We start from the raw sequence: 22158 nt of genomic DNA, 5'->3' as shown, positions 1-22158 counted from the left end.
TGTCCTATACGTAATCCCCCCAGACACGGGGATACACCGCCATCACTACTGTAATGTCCTATACGTAATCCCCCCAGACACGAGGATACACCGCCATCACTACTGTAATGTCCTATACGTGATCCTCCCAGACACGAGGATACACCGCCATCACTACTGTAATGTCCTATACGTAATCCCCCCAGACACGAGGATACACCGCCATCACTACTGTAATGTCCTATACGTGATCCTCCCAGACACGAGGATACACCGCCATCACTACTGTAATGTCCTATACGTAATCCTCCCAGACACGAGGATACACCGCCATCACTACTGTAATGTCCTATACGTAATCCTCCCAGACACGAGGATACACCCCCATCACTACTGTAATGTCCTATACGTGATCCCCCCAGACACGAGGATACACCGCCATCACTACTGTAATGTCCTATACGTAATCCCCCCAGACACGGGGATACACCGCCATCACTACTGTAATGTCCTATACGTAATCCCCCCAGACACGGGGATACACCGCCATCACTACTGTAATGTCCTATACGTAATCCCCCCAGACACGGGGATACACCGCCATCACTACTGTAATGTCCTATACGTGATCCTCCCAGACACGAGGATACACCGCCATCACTACTGTAATGTCCTATACGTAATCCCCCCAGACACGAGGATACACCGCCATCACTACTGTAATGTCCTATACGTAATCCTCCCAGACACGAGGATACACCGCCATCACTACTGTAATGTCCTATACGTAATCCTCCCAGACACGAGGATACACCCCCATCACTACTGTAATGTCCTATACGTGATCCCCCCCAGACACGAGGATACACCGCCATCACTACTGTAATGTCCTATACGTAATCCCCCCAGACACGGGGATACACCGCCATCACTACTGTAATGTCCTATACGTAATCCCCCCAGACACGGGGATACACCGCCATCACTACTGTAATGTCCTATACGTAATCCCCCCAGACACGAGGATACACCGCCATCACTACTGTAATGTCCTATACGTAATCCCCCCAGACACGAGGATACACCGCCATCACTACTGTAATGTTCTATACGTAATCCCCCCAGACACGGGGATACACCGCCATCACTACTGTAATGTTCTATACGTAATCCCCCCAGACACGAGGATACACCGCCATCACTACTGTAATGTTCTATACGTAATCCCCCCAGACACGGGGATACACCGCCATCACTACTGTAATGTCCTATACGTGATCCCCCCAGACACGGGGATACACCCCCATCACTACTGTAATGTCCTATACGTAATCCCCCCAGACACGAGGATACACCGCCATCACTACTGTAATGTCCTATACGTGATCCCCCCAGACACGGGGATACACCGCCATCACTACTGTAATGTCCTATACATAATCCTCCCAGACACGGGGATACACCGCCATCACTACTGTAATGTCCTATACGTAATCCTCCCAGACACGAGGATACACCGCCATCACTGCTGTAATGTCCTATACGTAATCCCCCCAGACACGGGGATACACCGCCGTCACTACTGTAATGTCCTATACATAATCCTCCCAGACACGGGGATACACCGCCGTCACTACTGTAATGTCCTATACATAATCCTCCCAGACACGAGGATACACCGCCATCACTACTGTAATGTCCTATACGTGATCCCCCCAGACACGGGGATACACCGCCATCACTACTGTAATGTCCTATACATAATCCTCCCAGACACGAGGATACACCGCCATCACTACTGTAATGTCCTATACGTAATCCCCCCAGACACGGGGATACACCGCCGTCACTACTGTAATGTCCTATACGTAATCCTCCCAGACACGGGGATACACCGCCATCACTACTGTAATGTCCTATACGTAATCCTCCCAGACACGAGGATACACCGCCATCACTACTGTAATGTCCTATACATAATCCTCCCAGACACGGGGATACACCGCCGTCACTACTGTAATGTCCTATACGTAATCCCCCCCAGACACGAGGATACACCGCCATCACTACTGTAATGTCCTATACATAATCCTCCCAGACACGGGGATACACCGCCATCACTACTGTAATGTCCTATACGTAATCCTCCCAGACACGAGGATACACCGCCATCACTACTGTAATGTCCTATACGTGATCCTCCCAGACACGGGGATACACCGCCATCACTACTGTAATGTCCTATACGTAATCCCCCCCAGACACGGGGATACACCGCCGTCACTACTGTAATGTCCTATACATAATCCTCCCAGACACGGGGATACACCGCCATCACTACTGTAATGTCCTATACGTAATCCCCCCAGACACGGGGATACACCGCCATCACTACTGTAATGTCCTATACGTAATCCCCCCCAGACACGAGGATACACCGCCATCAATACTGTAATGTCCTATACGTAATCCTCCCAGACACGGGGATACACCGCCATCACTACTGTAATGTCCTATACGTAATCCCCCCCAGACACGAGGATACACCGCCATCACTACTGTAATGTCCTATACATAATCCTCCCAGACACGGGGATACACCGCCATCACTACTGTAATGTCCTATACGTAATCCTCCCAGACACGGGGATACACCGCCATCACTACTGTAATGTCCTATACGTAATCCCCCCCAGACACGGGGATACACCGCCATCACTACTGTAATGTCCTCCCAGACACGGGGATACACCGCCGTCACTACTGTAATGTCCTATACGTAATCCCCCCAGACACGGGGATACACCGCCATCACTACTGTAATGTCCTATACGTAATCCCCCCCAGACACGAGGATACACCGCCATCAATACTGTAATGTCCTATACGTAATCCTCCCAGACACGGGGATACACCGCCATCACTACTGTAATGTCCTATACGTGATCCCCCCAGACACGGGGATACACCGCCATCAATACTGTAATGTCCTATACGTAATCCTCCCAGACACGGGGATACACCGCCATCACTACTGTAATGTCCTATACGTAATCCCCCCAGACACGGGGATACACCGCCATCACTACTGTAATGTCCTATACGTAATCCCCCCCAGACACGAGGATACACCGCCATCAATACTGTAATGTCCTATACGTAATCCTCCCAGACACGGGGATACACCGCCATCACTACTGTAATGTCCTATACGTGATCCCCCCAGACACGGGGATACACCGCCATCAATACTGTAATGTCCTATACGTAATCCTCCCAGACACGGGGATACACCGCCATCACTACTGTAATGTCCTATACGTAATCCCCCCAGACACGAGGATACACCGCCATCAATACTGTAATGTCCTATACGTAATCCTCCCAGACACGGGGATACACCGCCATCAATACTGTAATGTCCTATACGTAATCCCCCCAGACACGGGGATACACCGCCATCACTACTGTAATGTCCTATACGTAATCCCCCCAGACACGGGGATACACCGCCATCACTACTGTAATGTCCTATACGTGATCCCCCCAGACACGGGGATACACCGCCATCACTACTGTAATGTCCTATACGTAATCCTCCCAGACACGGGGATACACCGCCATCAATACTGTAATGTCCTATACGTAATCCCCCCAGACACGGGGATACACCGCCATCAATACTGTAATGTCCTATACGTAATCCCCCCAGACACGAGGATACACCGCCATCACTACTGTAATGTCCTATACGTGATCCCCCCAGACACGGGGATACACCCCCATCACTACTGTAATGTCCTATACGTAATCCCCCCCAGACACGGGGATACACCGCCATCACTACTGTAATGTCCTATACGTAATCCCCCCCAGACACGAGGATACACCGCCATCACTACTGTAATGTCCTATACGTAATCCCCCCAGACACGGGGATACACCGCCGTCACTACTGTAATGTCCTGTACGTAATCCCCCCAGACACGGGGATACACCGCCATCACTACTGTAATGTCCTATACGTAATCCTCCCAGACACGAGGATACACCGCCATCACTACTGTAATGTCCTATACGTAATCCCCCCAGACACGGGGATACACCGCCATCACTACTGTAATGTCCTATACGTAATCCTCCCAGACACGGGGATACACCGCCATCACTACTGTAATGTCCTATACGTAATCCTCCCAGACACGAGGATACACCGCCATCACTACTGTAATGTCCTATACGTAATCCCCCCAGACACGAGGATACACCGCCATCACTACTGTAATGTCCTATACGTAATCCCCCCAGACACGGGGATACACCGCCATCACTACTGTAATGTCCTATACGTAATCCTCCCAGACACGGGGATACACCGCCATCACTACTGTAATGTCCTATACGTAATCCTCCCAGACACGGGGATACACCGCCATCACTACTGTAATGTCCTATACGTAATCCCCCCAGACACGGGGATACACCGCCATCACTACTGTAATGTCCTATACGTAATCCCCCCAGACACGGGGATACACCACCGTCACTGCTGTAATGTCCTATACGTAATCCTCCCAGACACGGGGATACACCGCCATCACTACTGTAATGTCCTATACGTAATCCCCCCAGACACGGGGATACACCCCCATCACTGCTGTAATGTCCTATACGTAATCCTCCCAGACACGGGGATACACCGCCATCACTACTGTAATGTCCTATACGTAATCCCCCCAGACACGGAGATACACCGCCATCACTACTGTAATGTCCTATACGTAATCCCCCCAGACACGGGGATACACCGCCATCACTACTGTAATGTCCTATACGTAATCCCCCCAGACACGGGGATACACCGCCATCACTACTGTAATGTCCTATACGTAATCCTACACCGCCATCACTACTGTAATGTCCTATACGTAATCCCCCCAGACACGAGGATACACCCCCATCACTACTGTAATGTCCTATACGTAATCCCCCCAGACACGGGGATACACCGCCATCACTACTGTAATGTCCTATACGTAATCCCCCCAGACACGAGGATACACCCCCATCACTACTGTAATGTCCTATACGTAATCCCCCCAGACACGAGGATACACCCCCATCACTACTGTAATGTCCTATACGTAATCCCCCCAGACACGAGGATACACCCCCATCACTACTGTAATGTCCTATACGTAATCCCCCCAGACACGGGGATACACCCCCATCACTACTGTAATGTCCTATACGTAATCTTACACCGCCATCACTACTGTAATGTCCTATACGTAATCCCCCCAGACACGGGGATACACCCCCATCACTGCTGTAATGTCCTATACGTAATCCCCCCAGACACTGTGATACACCGCCATCACTACTGTAATGTCCTATACGTAATCCCCCCAGACACGGGGATACACCCCCATCACTACTGTAATGTCCTATACGTAATCCTACACCGCCATCACTACTGTAATGTCCTATACGTAATCCCCCCAGACACGGGGATACACCCCCATCACTGCTGTAATGTCCTATACGTAATCCCCCCCAGACACGGGGATACACCGCCATCACTGCTGTAATGTCCTATACGTAATCCCCCCAGACACGGGGATACACCGCCATCACTACTGTAATGTCCTATACGTAATCCCCCCAGACACGGGGATACACCCCCATCACTGCTGTAATGTCCTATACGTAATCCTCCCAGACACGGGGATACACCGCCATCACTACTGTAATGTCCTATACGTAATCCCCCCAGACACGGGGATACACCGCCATCACTACTGTAATGTCCTATACGTAATCCCCCCGGACACGGGGATACACCCCCATCACTACTGTAATGTCCTATACGTAATCCCCCCAGACACGAGGATACACCGCCATCACTACTGTAATGTACTATACGTGATCCTCCCAGACACGGGGATACACCGCCATCACTGCTGTAATGTCCTATACGTAATCCTCCCAGACACGGGGATACACCGCCATCACTACTGTAATGTCCTATACGTAATCCTCCCAGACACGGGGATACACCGCCATCACTGCTGTAATGTACTATACGTGATCCTCCCAGACACGGGGATACACCGCCATCACTGCTGTAATGTCCTATACGTAATCCTCCCAGACACGGGGATACACCCCCATCACTACTGTAATGTCCTATACGTAATCCCCCCAGACACGAGGATACACCGCCATCACTACTGTAATGTACTATACGTGATCCTCCCAGACACGGGGATACACCGCCATCACTACTGTAATGTCCTATACGTAATCCTCCCAGACACGGGGATACACCGCCATCACTACTGTAATGTCCTATACGTAATCCCCCCGGACACGGGGATACACCCCCATCACTACTGTAATGTCCTATACGTAATCCCCCCAGACACGAGGATACACCGCCATCACTACTGTAATGTCCTATACGTAATCCCCCCAGACACGGGGATACACCGCCATCACTACTGTAATGTCCTATACGTAATCCCCCCAGACACGAGGATACACCGCCATCACTACTGTAATGTCCTATGTGTAATCCTCCCAGACACGAGGATACACCGCCATCACTGCAGTAATGTCCTATACGTAATCCTCCCAGACACGAGGATACACCGCCATCACTACTGTAATGTCCTATATGTAATCCTCCCAGACACGAGGATACACCGCCATCACTACTGTAATGTCCTATACGTAATCCCCCCAGACACGGGGATACACCGCCATCACTACTGTAATGTCCTATACGTAATCCTCCCAGACACGGGGATACACCGCCATCACTACTGTAATGTCCTATATGTAATCCTCCCAGACACGAGGATACACCGCCATCACTACTGTAATGTCCTATATGTAATCCCCCCAGACACGGGGATACACCGCCATCACTACTGTAATGTCCTATACGTAATCCCCCCAGACACGAGGATACACCGCCATCACTACTGTAATGTCCTATACGTAATCCCCCCAGACACGGGGATACACCGCCATCACTACTGTAATGTCCTATACGTAATCCTCCCAGACACGAGGATACACCGCCATCACTACTGTAATGTCCTATATGTAATCCTCCCAGACACGAGGATACACCGCCATCACTACTGTAATGTCCTATACGTAATCCCCCCCAGACACGGGGATACACCGCCATCACTGCAGTAATGTCCTATACGTAATCCTCCCAGACACGGGGATACACCGCCATCACTACTGTAATGTCCTATACGTAATCCCCCCAGACACGGGGATACACCGCCATCACTACTGTAAATTCCTATACGTGATCCTCCCAGACACGGGGATACACCGCCATCACTACTGTAATGTCCTATACGTAATCCTCCCAGACACGGGGATACACCGCCATCACTACTGTAATGTCCTATTTGTAATCCTCCCAGACACGGGGATACACCCCCATCACTACTGTAATGTCCTATACGTAATCCCCCCCAGACACGGGGATACACCGCCATCACTACTGTAATGTCCTATACGTGATCCCCCCAGACACGAGGATACACCGCCATCACTACTGTAATGTCCTATACGTAATCCCCCCAGACACGGGGATACACCGCCATCACTACTGTAAATTCCTATACGTGATCCTCCCAGACACGGGGATACACCGCCATCACTGCTGTAATGTCCTATACGTAATCCTCCCAGACACGGGGATACACCCCCATCACTACTGTAATGTCCTATACGTAATCCCCCCCCAGACACGAGGATACACCGCCATCACTACTGTAATGTCCTATACGTGATCCCCCCAGACACGAGGATACACCGCCATCACTACTGTAATGTCCTATACGTAATCCCCCCCCAGACACGGGGATACACCGCCATCACTACTGTAATGTCCTATACGTAATCTCCCCCCAGACACGGGGATACACCGCCATCACTACTGTAATGTCCTATACGTAGTCCCCCCAGACACGAGGATACACCGCCATCACTACTGTAATGTCCTATACGTAATCTCCCCCCAGACACGAGGATACACCGCCATCACTACTGTAATGTCCTATACGTAATCCCCCCCCAGACACGGGGATACACCCCCATCACTACTGTAATGTCCTATACGTAATCTCCCCCCAGACACGGGGATACACCGCCATCACTACTGTAATGTCCTATACGTAATCCTCCCAGACACGAGGATACACCGCCATCACTACTGTAATGTCCTATACGTAATCCTCCCAGACACGGGGATACACCGCCGTCACTACTGTAATGTACTATACGTGATCCCCCCAGACACGGGGATACACCGCCATCACTACTGTAATGTCCTATATGTAATCCCCCCAGACACGGGGATACACCGCCATCAATACTGTAATGTACTATACGTGATCCTCCCAGACACGGGGATACACCGCCGTCACTACTGTAATGTCCTATACGTAATCCTCCCAGACACGGGGATACACCGCCATCACTACTGTAATGTCCTATACGTGATCCTCCCAGACACGGGGATACACCGCCATCACTACTGTAATGTCCTATACGTAATCCTCCCAGACATGGGGATACACCGTCACTACTTTAAAGTTAGGATATGCAGCACATAACATGGCGGGCTTGTAGTTCTGTTCGATATCGTTCTGGGGGTTAGAGAACAGACATCAGGGGAGGGTCAGCACTGGGGCATCTGGAGGGACAGCGGTCACACACAAGCTGTATACTCCAGGACCTTTCGTGAGTCACATAGTTGGGTCGTTGCCGCGTGTTTCTGTCCTGCACTCGTATATGGAGGAGCAAAGGGAACACAATACCTGTAATCATGAGGAGCACAAAGTGTGAATCTCAAAGGGAAAATAGGTGCATGGTGCAAATTGGCTTTAACGGTAACGGGTAGAACTAACCTGATTAAGATGGTCCTTATGCCACAACTAATGTACGTTTTGCACAATTCGCCGATATGGCTACCAAAAAAACGGTTTCGGGGCATTAATTCTATCTTCAGATCCTTGATATGGGGCAAGAAGCAGGCACGGATTAAATTTGGAACTCTGCAAAAAGGAAAGGAAGAGGGAGGACTGGCCGCACCAAATCCATGGGTCTATTTCTTGGCAGTACAGGGCCAGCATGTCAGGGGATGGAGAGAGCTCGATTGTGGAGGAGCAGCTCACCGGGTGCTGGTACATGTGACGGGGAGACGCCCACTTGTCCAGGGTCTAGAGGATGGTACCTTTAAGAAACTGGGAGCACCATATCCTACCATAGGCATGATTCAGAAGGTATGGGACACCATTAAAAGGATCAGAGGGGTGGATGAGCTGACTAGGTACTCACCGGTGTGGGACAATGAGCATCTGCCGGAACTTAATAAGCTGCGTCAAATGGGCAATTGGAAGGCGAAAGGAGTGAGATATGTGTGCCAGCTGCAGAGTGGAACGGACCTGAAGACCTTTGAGACATTGAGAGAGGAATGTGATTTGCCTTCGGTATGGGGGTTTCAATACTATATGCTTCGACATGCTTGGAGGGCACAGTGCAGATTGGGAGCCATGACGGTTCAGGGCGACATTGTACTAGACTTTGTGTGTATGAAGGGAGGGACAAGGGGAGTTATATCGAGCATATATCATGATCTACTACACTCCTATCTGGGGGACAATCACCTCACTGCAAAGAGTAAATGGGAGAGGGAGGTGGGTACCCTCACAACAGAACAATGGGAGGCTATTCTTGAATATGTCCCGAAGATCTCTCTAAGTGAGCAGGCTCGGCTCTCCCAATTATATGTAATACATAGAACATACAAAACACCGCTGGTCCTATTCAAGGCGGGCTTGAGGGGAGACTCTAGCTGCCCTAGATGTGGCACAGACCAGGCCGGACTGTTACATATGCTATGGTCGTGTCCGCGGCTGGTGGCATACTGGCTGGTCGTTATCAACAAAATTGAGAGAGCTTATGCATGTACGCTCGACAGGAATCCGGTGCTGTGTGTTTTGGGGGAGGTGGATGAGATACCTGTCTCAGAACATTACAAGGTGGCAATAGCGAGGTTGCTGTATGTGGCACGCAAACTAATAGCACGGAAATGGAAGGATTCGGAACCCCCCACTAGGAGGGAATTTATTGCTCAGACACGTACGGTAATGCATTTAGAGGAAAGCATTTACAGGCGAAGGCATGGTGAAAGAACTTTCGAAAAAATATGGTCCGCCTGGATGGCGGTGATATGATTGCTAAGACTCTCAAGTATACCCGGCATAAGGAGTATTGGGGGAGGGCTTTGATTGTATTACTACAAGATATGTGAATTGTTACATGTATATTGATATCCACTGTTTATTGCTTAAAATCTTTTGAAACCTAAATAAAAATAACTGGTTTAAAAAAAAAAAAAAGAAAGTGTGAATCTCAGCTCACCCCTGAATTGGCAGAAATAGTGTTCTCCAAGTGCACAGGTTCTCTAGAGGCCAAGACTGAGGGATGTGATGAAGCCGAGCTGATACAGGGAGAGACTTTACTAGTTACACAGATATGGATTCTGCTGTGTGCCATCATATTAGAGGCCCCTAAACTTCTACACGGACCTCCGAGATTCATGAAGGCCATAAGGAACCGAGGCTTCAGATGTCTTCATAGGATGTTGGAAAGCACAAGCCTGGTCCTAGCAGGACCCCTTCACCCCCGGTGGTTTGCACATTAATGCCCGGGCCAATTTTTACAATTCTGACCACTGTCCCTTTATGAGGTGATAGCTCTGGAGCTTCCATGGATCCCGGTGATTCTGACATTGTTCCCTCATGACATATTGTCCTTTATGATAGTGGGAACATTTCTTCGATATGACTTGTGCTTATTTGTAAAAAACAAAACAAAAAAAAACAACTAAATGTGGCGAAAATGTTGCAATTTTCCAACTTAGAATTTTCATGCCCTTATATCACAGAGATGTCACACATAATACTTAATAACATTTCCCACATGTTTACTTTGCATCAGCACATTTTTGTAATCAACAGTTTGTTAGGAAGTTGTAAGGGTTAAAATTTGACCAGCGATTTCTCATTTTTCCATCAAAATTTTCAATTTTTTTTTTCTTTCTTTGGGTCCACATCACATGTGAAGTGATTTTGAGGGGTCTATATGATACAAGATACTTAAAAAGTGACACCATTCTAAAAACTGCACCCCTCACGATGCTCAGAACCACATTCAAGAGGTTTATTAACCCTTGAGGCGCTTCACAGGAATTTTGGGAATGTTTAAAAAAAAATAATAATTATTTTTTTTTTTTTTTACACAAAAAATTTACTTCAGATACAATTTTTTTCTTATTTTTGACAAGGGTAACAGGAAAAAATGGACCCCAAATTTTTTGTGTAATTTCTCCTGAGTACGCCGATACCCCATATGTGGGGAAATACTACTTTTGAGGCACAGTGCAAAGCTCAGAAGGGACGAGGCGCCATATTGGAGTTCAGATTTTGCTGGAATGGTCTGAGGGTGCCATGTCTCATTGGTAGAGCCCCCTATGACACGGGTGTGTCACAGAATTTCATACCATTGGGCAGTGAAGAAAAAATAACATTTTTACCTACAAAATTTTGTTTTAGCCCCAAATTTTACCTTTTCACAAGGGAAGTGGGTAAAAATGACACGTGTGATGCTAGTCACAACTCACAGACAAGCCATGAGTCAGCGAAGTCAGATGTTCCGGGGTCAATACCAAAAGAGCAAGTAGTGAACCAAGGGAAAATACAAAGTCGTAATCAGGTCACATGCCAGGGTCAGAATGTCAGAGAAATAGCGGATAAGCAAATGGGCAATAACAAACGGGTAGTCAGAACATGGTCCAAAGGTCAGCAGCAGAAGGTGAGAACTTACAGCACAGAGTACAGGCGAACACACCAGGGAGCACAAGCTTTTGACTGGCAGTGATCTGGGCCAGACAGCTCGCCTAAATAGCAGGGCAATTATCAATAACAGGGAGCACCTGTGGAAACCTCTGCACCTCCCAGTCAGATAGGTCAACCGAGCTGTCAATCACAGCACCGATAGCTCAGCACGCCCCAGCACAGGATTGGATGACAGAGCTGTCCATCACGGAGTCCCAGACACTCTGAGCAGAGGAATCATGACAGCACCAACATTTGTCCTACAATTTCTACTGAACGTGGCAATACCCCATATGTGGCCGTACAGTGCTACTTAGTCATACTGAGGGACGGAGCACTATTTGCCTCCTGGAGCGCAGATTTTCCTAGAACAGTTTGAGGACTCCATATACAGAGCTCGTAAGTGCTAGAAGAGCAGAATCCCCCCCCCCTAAGGTGACCCCATTTTTGAAATTATACCCCTGTGGGAATTTATCTACAGGTGTATTGTAGATTTGACTCTGTGTGTATTTTCCAGAAACAAGCAGCAATGACTGTTGCCAAGTGAAAATTGCATGCTGACGTTGTAGTGACCAGTACATTATAGTGACTATTATGTTATGCCCAACCCGAGCTTCTGGAGACATGCACCCTGAAGTCAGTCGGGCTCTCATCACTACAGAAATGCCAAACATGTGGACGTTACACGTGGTTTAGGTACATTGTGTGGCTTGGAAGGGAGGGGGCATTTTTATTTGTGAGCGCAGAATTTGCTGAATTTCTATTGGGGGGCGAGGAGCCATTTTGCTTTTCCAGAGCTTTTTTCTACCACTAACGTGGAAGCCCTTAAATTTCCATTAACAGATGACAGACCTGAATGGGGACTTGCCTTTTTTGTGGATTGAATTGAAGCTTTTATTGGGAACATTTTACATAATGTTTATGATTTATCCGTCGCTCTACTCTGAGCACTTACATCTGGGTTTCCAAATAAATCTCAGACTGTAGTGATTCAGATGAAACCCCCGAGGGATCCATTCACTATCATAAGGCAGCAGAGTTACTCTGGATTCCATCTGGCCTCTATCAGTGGTGTCCTCCTTTTCAGAATTGCACAAAACTGTGACCGACTGCAGTTTTATGCAATACTAAAAAGACAGATACTGCCGGATCATGGGTCAGTCTGCGTCCACAGTGCCTCCTTCTGCCTCATTATAGGGAATCTTCCGCCTGAGGTTCCGTCTGAATCACATATTTCAGAGATTTACACGGACACCCCAGTGTTGAGAGCTCAGTGCAGAGTGCAGGATAAATGTGCACCGAGCCTTACTGTGATCTTTGGGAGGCAGAATGGAAAAATCAACAGCATTTGTAGAATTGAATTTATTTATTTTTTATGCCGTTCCTCATGCGGTATAAGTGATTAGGCGACTTTATTCTTCGAGTCGGTGCGATTACAGCGATACGAGATTTATAGCGGGTTTTTATGTTTGGCGGCAGTCGCACACTAAAAGACGCTTTTTATTGTGAATACTAGTTTTTGCATCACCACATTTTGAGAGCTATAATTTTTCCATATTTTGGCCGACAGAGTCATGTTAAGGCTTGTTTTTTTCGGGACGAGTTGACGTTTTTATTGGTACCATTTTCGGGCACGTGACATTTTTTGATCGCTTTCTATTCCGATTTTTGGGAGGTAGAATGTACAACAACCAGCAATTCAGGATGTGTTTTTTTTTTTTTTGATGGGTGGGGGGGTTATGCTGTTCCGTGTCTGGTAAGATTGATAAGACAGCTTTATTCTTTGGGTCAGTATGATTACGGAGATACCTCATTTATCTTTTTTTATGCTTTGGAGCTTTTCTACAATAAGTATTTTATAGAAAAAATATTCAGGATTGAGAGTCCTCAGTGGTTGATACCTTTTAATGGCTAACTGAAAAGATGGTGACACATTGCAGCTTTCGGGAATACTCAGGTCTCTTCATCAGGCAAAAACTAATAAAAAATCTGAAGTTGTTTTAGTCTTTGCCTGATGAAGAGACCTGAGTAGTCCCGAAAGCTGCAAAGTGTTACCATCTTTTCAGTTAGCCATTAAAAGGCATCAACCACTGAGGACTCTCAATCCTGAATATTCTTCTATCTACTGGCTAACACGGTACAAAGCTATACATCTTTCCTGTATAGAAAAAATAATTATTTTTGCATCGCTTTATTCTGAGAGCTATAACTATTTTATTTTTCCAGTGATGGAGCTGTATGGGGCTCGTTTTTTGCGGGACAAAATGATGTTTTCAGCGGTACCATGTTTATATCCATTTTTCTTTTCGTGTTTTATTCCACTTTTTGTTCGGCGGTGTCATGAACAGGGGCTGTTTGATTGCTCCGAGTTCTTCAGGGGGATTTATTATTTCCCACTTTCCAGTTCCGGTTTGGAACTTGCATCTATCTGGCGCCCCCCTTACCCTGAGACCAGTCAGGGAACTACACCTAGGATAAGTAGTCGCTAGTGATGAGCGAGTATACTCGTTGGTGGCCTCTGTATTTTGGCGTGCTCGGAGATTAAGTTTCTGTCGATGCAGCTGCCTGATTTGTGGCTGCTGGACAGCCGGAATACATGTGTGGAATGCCTGTTTGTTAGGGAGTTCCCACGTGTATTCAGGCTGTCCAGCAGCCATAAATCATGCAGCTGAGACGACAGAAACTAAATCTCCGAGCGCGCCAAAATACTCGATCACCCGAGCAACAAGTATACTCACTCATCACTAGTAGTTGCCAGAAGGGCCGCCTTGCTGTGTACTGGCTATTGGGTACGCTGCAGTGAGGATGATATAACTATCCCCACTCTCAGGCGGGAAATAGACTTATCAGTGTAGACTGTGAGCCCTCGCGGGCAGGGTTCTCTCTCCTTATGTAGTTGTGTGTCCCTTGTCTTACACGTTTATTATACTTGTCTATATTTCCCCTTTTCACATGTAAAGCGCCATGGAATAAATGGCGCTATATAAATGCATAATAATAATAATAAATCTCTGTCCGTCACTGCCAGAGTCTCCCCAAAAGCCCAGAACACTTCGCTGCCACCAGCTCCTGATTTTATGATTAATAATGGGTCAGGAGCCAACCCAATCAGCAGCATTGACTTAGTTTGGAGGTCGTGGCAATAAGTTATGAGAGCAAGGAAAACTAAATTAGTAAATTGTTACACCGCTCCGTCATACTCACCTGGCCTCCGCTCCCACGCCGCAGCCGGCCTCCGCTCCCACGCCGCAGCCTCTCTCCACCCGACGGCCACGGCGGTCACCTCTGACGGGCTCGCGGCCGACGCCATTCCTGCATGCAATGCGCATGCGCCATAGGCCGTGGCCGCGACTCCCTGCTGCTTCTTGTGCTCTGGCTGTGCCTGTGCCCTGACCCGGAAGCACCTTCGGACCAATGGCAGACCAGACGGGGCTATATCAGGCCGCTTCCCCCTGAGAGAGGCGCCTGATCGTTGTGTTACCTTGCACACTGAGCCCTGCTTCCTCCTGTGCTCTCTACAGTCTCTCGATGCTGTCCTCAGTGTTTCCTGCAGCAGCCTCGCAGCCTGACTTCCGTGTTCGCTAACAGTTATTCTCAGTCCTGCTCCAGTGTTCCTGTTTCCTCCGTCTCCTGCCTCCGGTGTTTCTCAGTCCTGCCCCAGTATTCCTGTTTCCTCCGTCTCCTGCCTCCAGTGTTCCTGATCCATTCCTGTTCCAGTCCTGCCATCCTACTCCAGTCCTGCCTCCGGTGTTCCTGTTCCAGTCCTGCCGTCCTACTCCAGTCCTGCCTCCGGTGTTCCTGTTCCAGTCCTGCCATCCTTCTCCAGTCCTGCCTCCGGTGTTCCTGTTCCATCCTGTTCCAGTCCTGCCGTGCTACTCCAGTCCTGCCTTCGGTGTTCCTGTTCCAGTCCTGCCTTCCTCCAGTCCTGCCTCCGGTGTTCCTGTTCCATCTTGTTTCAGTCCTGCCGTCCTACTCCAGTCCTGCCTCCAGTGTTCCCGTTCCATCTTGCTCCAGTCCTTCCATCCTCCTTTACTCCTGTCTCCTGTGTTCCAACTCTGTCCTGTCATCTACACTTCAGTCCCTCCACGTTCCAGTCTATAGTCTTACTCCATTCCTGTCTCCTGTGTGCCAGCCCTGTTCTGTCATCTACACTTCAGTCCCATAGTCCTACTCCAGTCCATCCTGAGCTGCCCCTCTCGGTACCGGCTACCGTGGTACTCGAACCCCTGGGCCTGCTCCTAACGGTCCCTGTATAGGGATCGGTTCCACCTGGCAGCTCGCCCGGGGCCCCTCGGTGCCACGGTCCAGAGGGTCCACTCCAGGAGATTCCGGCTTCAGACCACCCACGCTAACATAAATATTATAGCTTTTACTCCAAAAAGAAATAGGCAGTGTTTACAAAAAAATATGAAAGCTGTTACAAACGTGGAAATTACAATATGTACAAATGATTACAAAATAAAGATGGATTAAAGATTAGCTTACATGTTTCAGTTACTGGCAAGCCATGTGGAGATGGTTGGTAAGGGGGAGGGAACCGTCCCAATTCATCAGGTCAACGTGCATAGCCTCTCGTGGCTAGTTCCCTGGGCAAAATACACCCTCCTAACTGGGCTCCCTAATGTTATACCATCTGTTCATGACCTCACTGAGTGAGCGGAGCTATGGAATGTACTCCCGTTTTCAGAAGTTACCAAACTCTTAGTAATTCCATATCTCTGGCGGGAAACCTCGTAGAGCGACGGTGGGACTATCATTATTCTTGTTCTGGAATTAGTTTTCTATTAAGTCCAAACATGAAGTGGACGTATGACCCGAATAGGCAGAAATCAATTTCTCGGATTCTACTGGTGCTGGAGCTTAGAAAACTCACTGGGTGGTGATTTTACCGATGTAGAATGCCGAAAATGTGAGATTCACACCTACATCAATAATCGGGGCCCTTTTGTTTTATCTTTAATGACCCAGTCTTAGACAAAGAGCGTCCCATGTGCCTCAGACTATTTTCTACCAGTTTGGGGGGTCATAAAACGACTCTCACGTTACAGTTGTGTAGCAGGCGAAAAGGAGGGGGCTGGAATCGCACACACATTGCTGAGGGAGTATTTTTTTAATCTTTGTACAATTATTTAAAATAAAATTTTTATTTGTTTTTAACCTTTTACTTTGTCCCACTATGGGACAGCAGGGACAGGGACAGCAGGCTGATCACTTGTACAGCATGAGGATGAAGCAACATCCCAATACTATGCAAGCTGCGCTTATCTGCGCTGACAGAGTTGCTGATCAGACACTGCGCATGATCTACTTTACTAGCTCTGGTGAACCGGATGTTGTCATGATGGCACTGGGTCACCCTGACAGCGTTCGGGAACCCACAACACGCCACGGGGTCTCCAATCCAAAGGCAGAAGAGCTGTCATCCCTCTGCTGACACACGGACTGCTGCAATCGCATTAAAGTGCTGGGAGCGGTGCGTTACCGATCCTGGCACTGAGTGCTTGGTGTCAGCTGACACCCGGAGGCGATCGTCGGTTCACAGACCGTATGCGCGGGCAACCACAATGCCGTAATAATCTGTCCCTGGTGAAATAGGCTCCGGGCACAGGGACGAATCATTACGTGAGATGTCAAAGAGACTTGAAAAATCTGTAAATGTCACTGCGCAATGAGATCAGATCTGTATGTGACTGACGGTGATGTCCTTGTATGATTTACAGCCTCCTATCATAAAGACCCTGAAGACCCAGATCCCTTCACACCACCCAGATTTCTCCCCGAGTGACGAACCAGACATGGACGAAGACGAGAGCAACATTTCCAGAAGAATCATAGACTTAACCTTAGAGATCATCTCCCTGCTGAGTGGAGAGGTAAACTCTTCTATATTTCTATTATCTGCTGAGTGGAGAGGTAAACCACCTATATTTCTATTTTCTGCTGAGTGGAGAGGTAAACTCTTCTATATTTCTATTATTATCTGCTGAGTGGAGAGGTAAACTCTTCTATATTTCTATTATCTGCTGAGTGGAGAGGTAAACTCCTCTATATTTCTGTTATTATCTGCTGAGTGGAGAGGTAAACTCTTCTATATTTCTATTATTATCTGCTGAGCGGAGAGGTAAACTCTTCTATATTTCTATTATCTGCTGAGTGGAGAGGTAAACTCTTCTATATTTCTATTATTATCTGCTGAGTGGAGAGGTAAACTCCTCTATATTTTTATTATCTGCTGAGTGGAGAGGTAAACTCTTCTATATTTCTATTATCTGCTGAGTGGAGAGGTAAACCACCTATATTTCTATTTTCTGCTGAGTGGAGAGGTAAACTCTTCTATATTTCTATTATCTGCTGAGCGGAGAGGTAAACTCTTCTATATTTCTATTATCTTCTGAGTGGAGAGGTAAACTCCGCACATCCAAGCTCTTTCTACCTCCTGTCGCCTCAAGCTCAAAAATATTTCCAGAATCCGTCCTTTCCTCAACCCTCAATCTACTAAAATGCTTTTGCACACCCTCATCATCTCCCGCCTCGACTACTGCAACATCCTTTTCTGTGGTCCCCCTGCTAACACCCTCGCACCTCTCCAGTCCATCCTTAACTTTGCCGCCCGACTAATTCATCTCTCTCCTCGCTACTCCTCTGCTTCTCCCCTCTGCAAATATCTTCACTGGCTCCCATTCCCTCAGCGTATCCAGTTCAAATTACTAATACTGACCTACAAGGCCATCTATAACCTGTCTCCCCCATATGTCTCTGAACTAATCTCCCGATACCTTCCCTCACGTAATCTCCGGTCCTCCCAAGACCTCCTTCTCTCCTCCACACTTATTCGCTCCTCACCCAACCGCCTCCAAGACTTCTCCCGAATAGCCCCTATTCTTTGGAATTCTTTGCCCCAACAAGTCCGACTATCAACCACATTTGGATCCTTCAGACGGAACCTGAAAACCCACCTCTTCAAGAAAGCCTACAGCCTGTAATGACCCCGCTACCTCCTTCTCTCTCACCTCTACCGGTGATATCACCTCAACCAACACCGGAACTGCTGCAACCCCCCAACCTACTGTCTCCTTCCCCACCATCCTGTAGCATGTAAAGCTGAAAGGGCAGGGTCCTCTCTCCCCTCTGTATCAGTCTATCATTGTTTGTTTACTGTAAGTGATATCTGTAATTTGTATGTAACCCCTTCTCATGTACATCACCATGGAATCAATGGTGCTATATAAATAAATAATAATAATTATCAGGTGGCAAGCCTCTGTTAATGAGATCAGCTCCATTACCTCCAGTAATCACCAGAGGGAGCACAGAAAGAGAACTCGCGACCCCTCTGTCTATATAACCAGCTCCACTACCTTCACTAGTAACCAGAGGTAGGCCAGAAAGCAAATTAACAACAGTACCGCCCCCTTGAGGAGGGGTCTCCGAACCCTCATCCACGCCACCAAGCCGATCAGGATGGGCCCGGTGAAAAGCACGAACCAATCTTTCGGCATGAATGTCAGAAGCAGAGACCCAAGAATTATCCTCCTGGCCATAATCCTTCCATTTGACCAAGTACTGGAGTCTCCGTCTAGCCAAACGAAAATCCAATATTTTCTCTACCTCATATTCCACATTGCCTTTAACCAATACAGGGTCAGGAGGCACCGCCATAGGAACTACTGGCTCCACAAACCTCTTCAACAGAGATTTATGAAACACGTTATGAATCTTAAACGTAACTGGAAGAGCCAATCGAAAAGAAACAGGATTACGAATCTCCAAAATCTTATAAGGTCCAATGAATCTTGGTTTGAACTTTGGAGAGGCAACCTTCATAGGAATATTCTTTGACGACAACCAAACCATATCACCCACTTTAAACCGGGGACCAATGGTCCTATGCCGGTTGGAAAATCGTTGGGCTTTTTCCTGAGAGGGACAACTTATCCACCACTTGGTCCCAAATCTGCTGCATTCTCTCTACCACAGTGTCCACACTTGGGCAGGTCGAAGATTCCACTTGCCCTGAAGAAAATCGAGGATGAAACCCAAAGTCACAGAAAAAGGGCGACATCAAAGTGGCAGAACTAGCTCTATTGTTTAGCGCGAATTCGGCCAAGGGCAAAAATGAGACCCAGTCATCCTGATCAGCAGATATAAAACATCTCAAATAGGACTCCAAAGTCTGGTTTGTTCTCTGTCTGCCCATTGGTCTGAGGGTGAAATGCAGAGGAGAAGGACAACTGAATTCCCAGTTTTGGAACAAAAAGCACTCCAAAATCTGGAAACAAACTGGACTCCTCTGTCCGACATAATGTTCTCAGGAATCCCATGCAACCGAACCACCTGTTGTAAAAACAAGGGCACCAACTCTGAAGAAGATGGCAACTTTGGGAGTGGTACAAGATGGATCATCTTAGAAAATCTATCACAAATCACCTAGATAAGTCATTCTCTGAGAGACAGGAAGATCGGAAATAAAATCCATTGACATATGGGTCCATGGCCTCCTGGGCACCAGCAGGGGCATCAACAACCCACTAGAACAAGAACAGGGTTTAGACCGAGAACAAGTCCCACAGGACTGCACAAAATTCCTGACATCACGAGATAAGGCAGGACACCAAAATGACCGACTCACCAAATCTCTGGTACCAAAAATACCTGGATGACCAGCCAACGCGGAGCAATGAATTTCAGATATTACTCTCTTCCTCCACTGGTCAGGAACATACAATTTTCCCATAGGACAACGCTCAGGTTTATCCTTCTGAAATTCCTCCAGGGCACGTCTCAAATCGGGTGAGATGGCGGAAAGAACTACCCCCTCATTTAGAATGGTAGTAGGCTCGGTCACAATAAGAGAATCCGCAAAGAAACTCCTAGAAAGTGCATCCACCTTAACATTCTTAGTGCCCGAAAGAAAAGAGATCACAAAATTTAAACGCGTGAAAAACAAGCCTAGGATTCACGCGTTTGGCTGATTCAAGATAAATAAAAAATTCTTGTGGTCGGTGAGGACCACAACTTGATGTCTAGCTCCCTCCAACCAATGTCTCCACTCTTCAAATGCCTATTTCATGGCCAACAATTCCCGATTCCCCACATCATAGTTACGTTCAGATGGGGAGAATTTTCGAGAAAAGCAGGCACAGGGATTCATTTTAGAAGTCACCGGATCTTTTTGGGACAAAACGGCTCCTGCACCAATCTCAGAAGCATCTACCTCCACCTGAAATGGGAGTGAGACATCAGGTTGCCGTAGAACCGTAGCAGAAGTGAATCTCCGCTTAAACTCCTGAAATGCCGAGACTGCCTCTGGAGACCAGTTCACCACATCAGCGCCTTTTTTGGTCAGATCAGTCAGTGGTTTGACAATACCAGAAAAATTACTTATAAATTTACGATAGAAATTAGCAAAACCCAAAAACTTCTGGAGAGCCTTCAAAGAAGTGGGCTGAACCCAATCATAAATGGCCTGTACCTTGGCCGGGTCCATTTCAATAGCAGACGGGGACAAATTGAATCCCAAAAGTGAAATCCTCTGTACACCAAAGAGGCACTTCGATCCCTTTAACATAGAGTGAATTTTCCCTCAAAATCTGGAACACAGTCCGGACATGTTCCCCATGAGAGTCCCAATCACTGGAAAAGATCAAAATATCATCCAGATAAATGATCAAAAGCTTATCCACAAAGTCCCGGAAAATATCATTCATGAAGGATTGGAAGACAGAAGGGGCATTAGTGAGCCCAAATGGCATCACCAGGTACTCAAAATGTCCCTCCGGAGTATTAAACGCCATCTTCCATTCATCCCCGTGCTTGATGCGAATAAGATTATATGCCCCCCTGAGGTCAAGCTTGGTAAACCAGCAGGCACTTTTAACGCTGGAAAATAAATCAGAAATCAGGGGTAACGGGTACTGATATTTAACAGTGATTTTGTTAAGGGAACAATAATCAATACACGGTCTTAATGAACCATCTTTCTTGGCCACAAAAAAAACAGCACCTAAAGGTGACGAGGATGGTCTAATATGACCCTTCTCCAATGACTCCTTGATATAAGATCGCATAGCATCATGTTCGGGAACCGCTAAGTTGAAAAGCCGACCCTTGGGAAATTTACATCCAGGCATCAACTCAATTGCACAGTCATAACTCCTATGAGGAGGCAAAGACGCAGACTTACTCTCACTAAAAAAATAAATCTGAAAAATCAGCCAAGTAATCAGGAATATCATGAGACTGGGGA

The 22158-nt window shown here is 47.5% G+C and overlaps 1 protein-coding gene across 4 annotated transcripts in view; it reads left to right on the top strand.

Moving 5' to 3' along the window:
- The window catches only part of LOC141065415 (uncharacterized), a 63453-nt gene that overhangs the window by 5282 nt on the left and 36013 nt on the right, over window positions 1–22158 (top strand). For 3 of the 4 annotated variants that reach the window (XM_073557892.1, XM_073557889.1, XM_073557890.1), the window contains exon 2: window positions 17633–17785. In XM_073557892.1, coding sequence (XP_073413993.1) covers window positions 17633–17785 — 153 coding nt within the window. Of the gene's footprint in view, window positions 1–17632; window positions 17786–22158 lie in introns of those variants that run through there. The other variant, XM_073557891.1, reaches the window with a different exon arrangement.

This window comes from Dendrobates tinctorius, unplaced genomic scaffold (assembly GCF_039654945.1).
Source record: "Dendrobates tinctorius isolate UK_male_01 unplaced genomic scaffold, ASM3965494v1 ptg000251l, whole genome shotgun sequence".
Classification (NCBI taxonomy): domain Eukaryota; kingdom Metazoa; phylum Chordata; class Amphibia; order Anura; family Dendrobatidae; genus Dendrobates; species Dendrobates tinctorius.
Note: the sequence above shows the minus strand (reverse complement) of the source record. Positions and strands in the feature narration are given on the sequence as shown.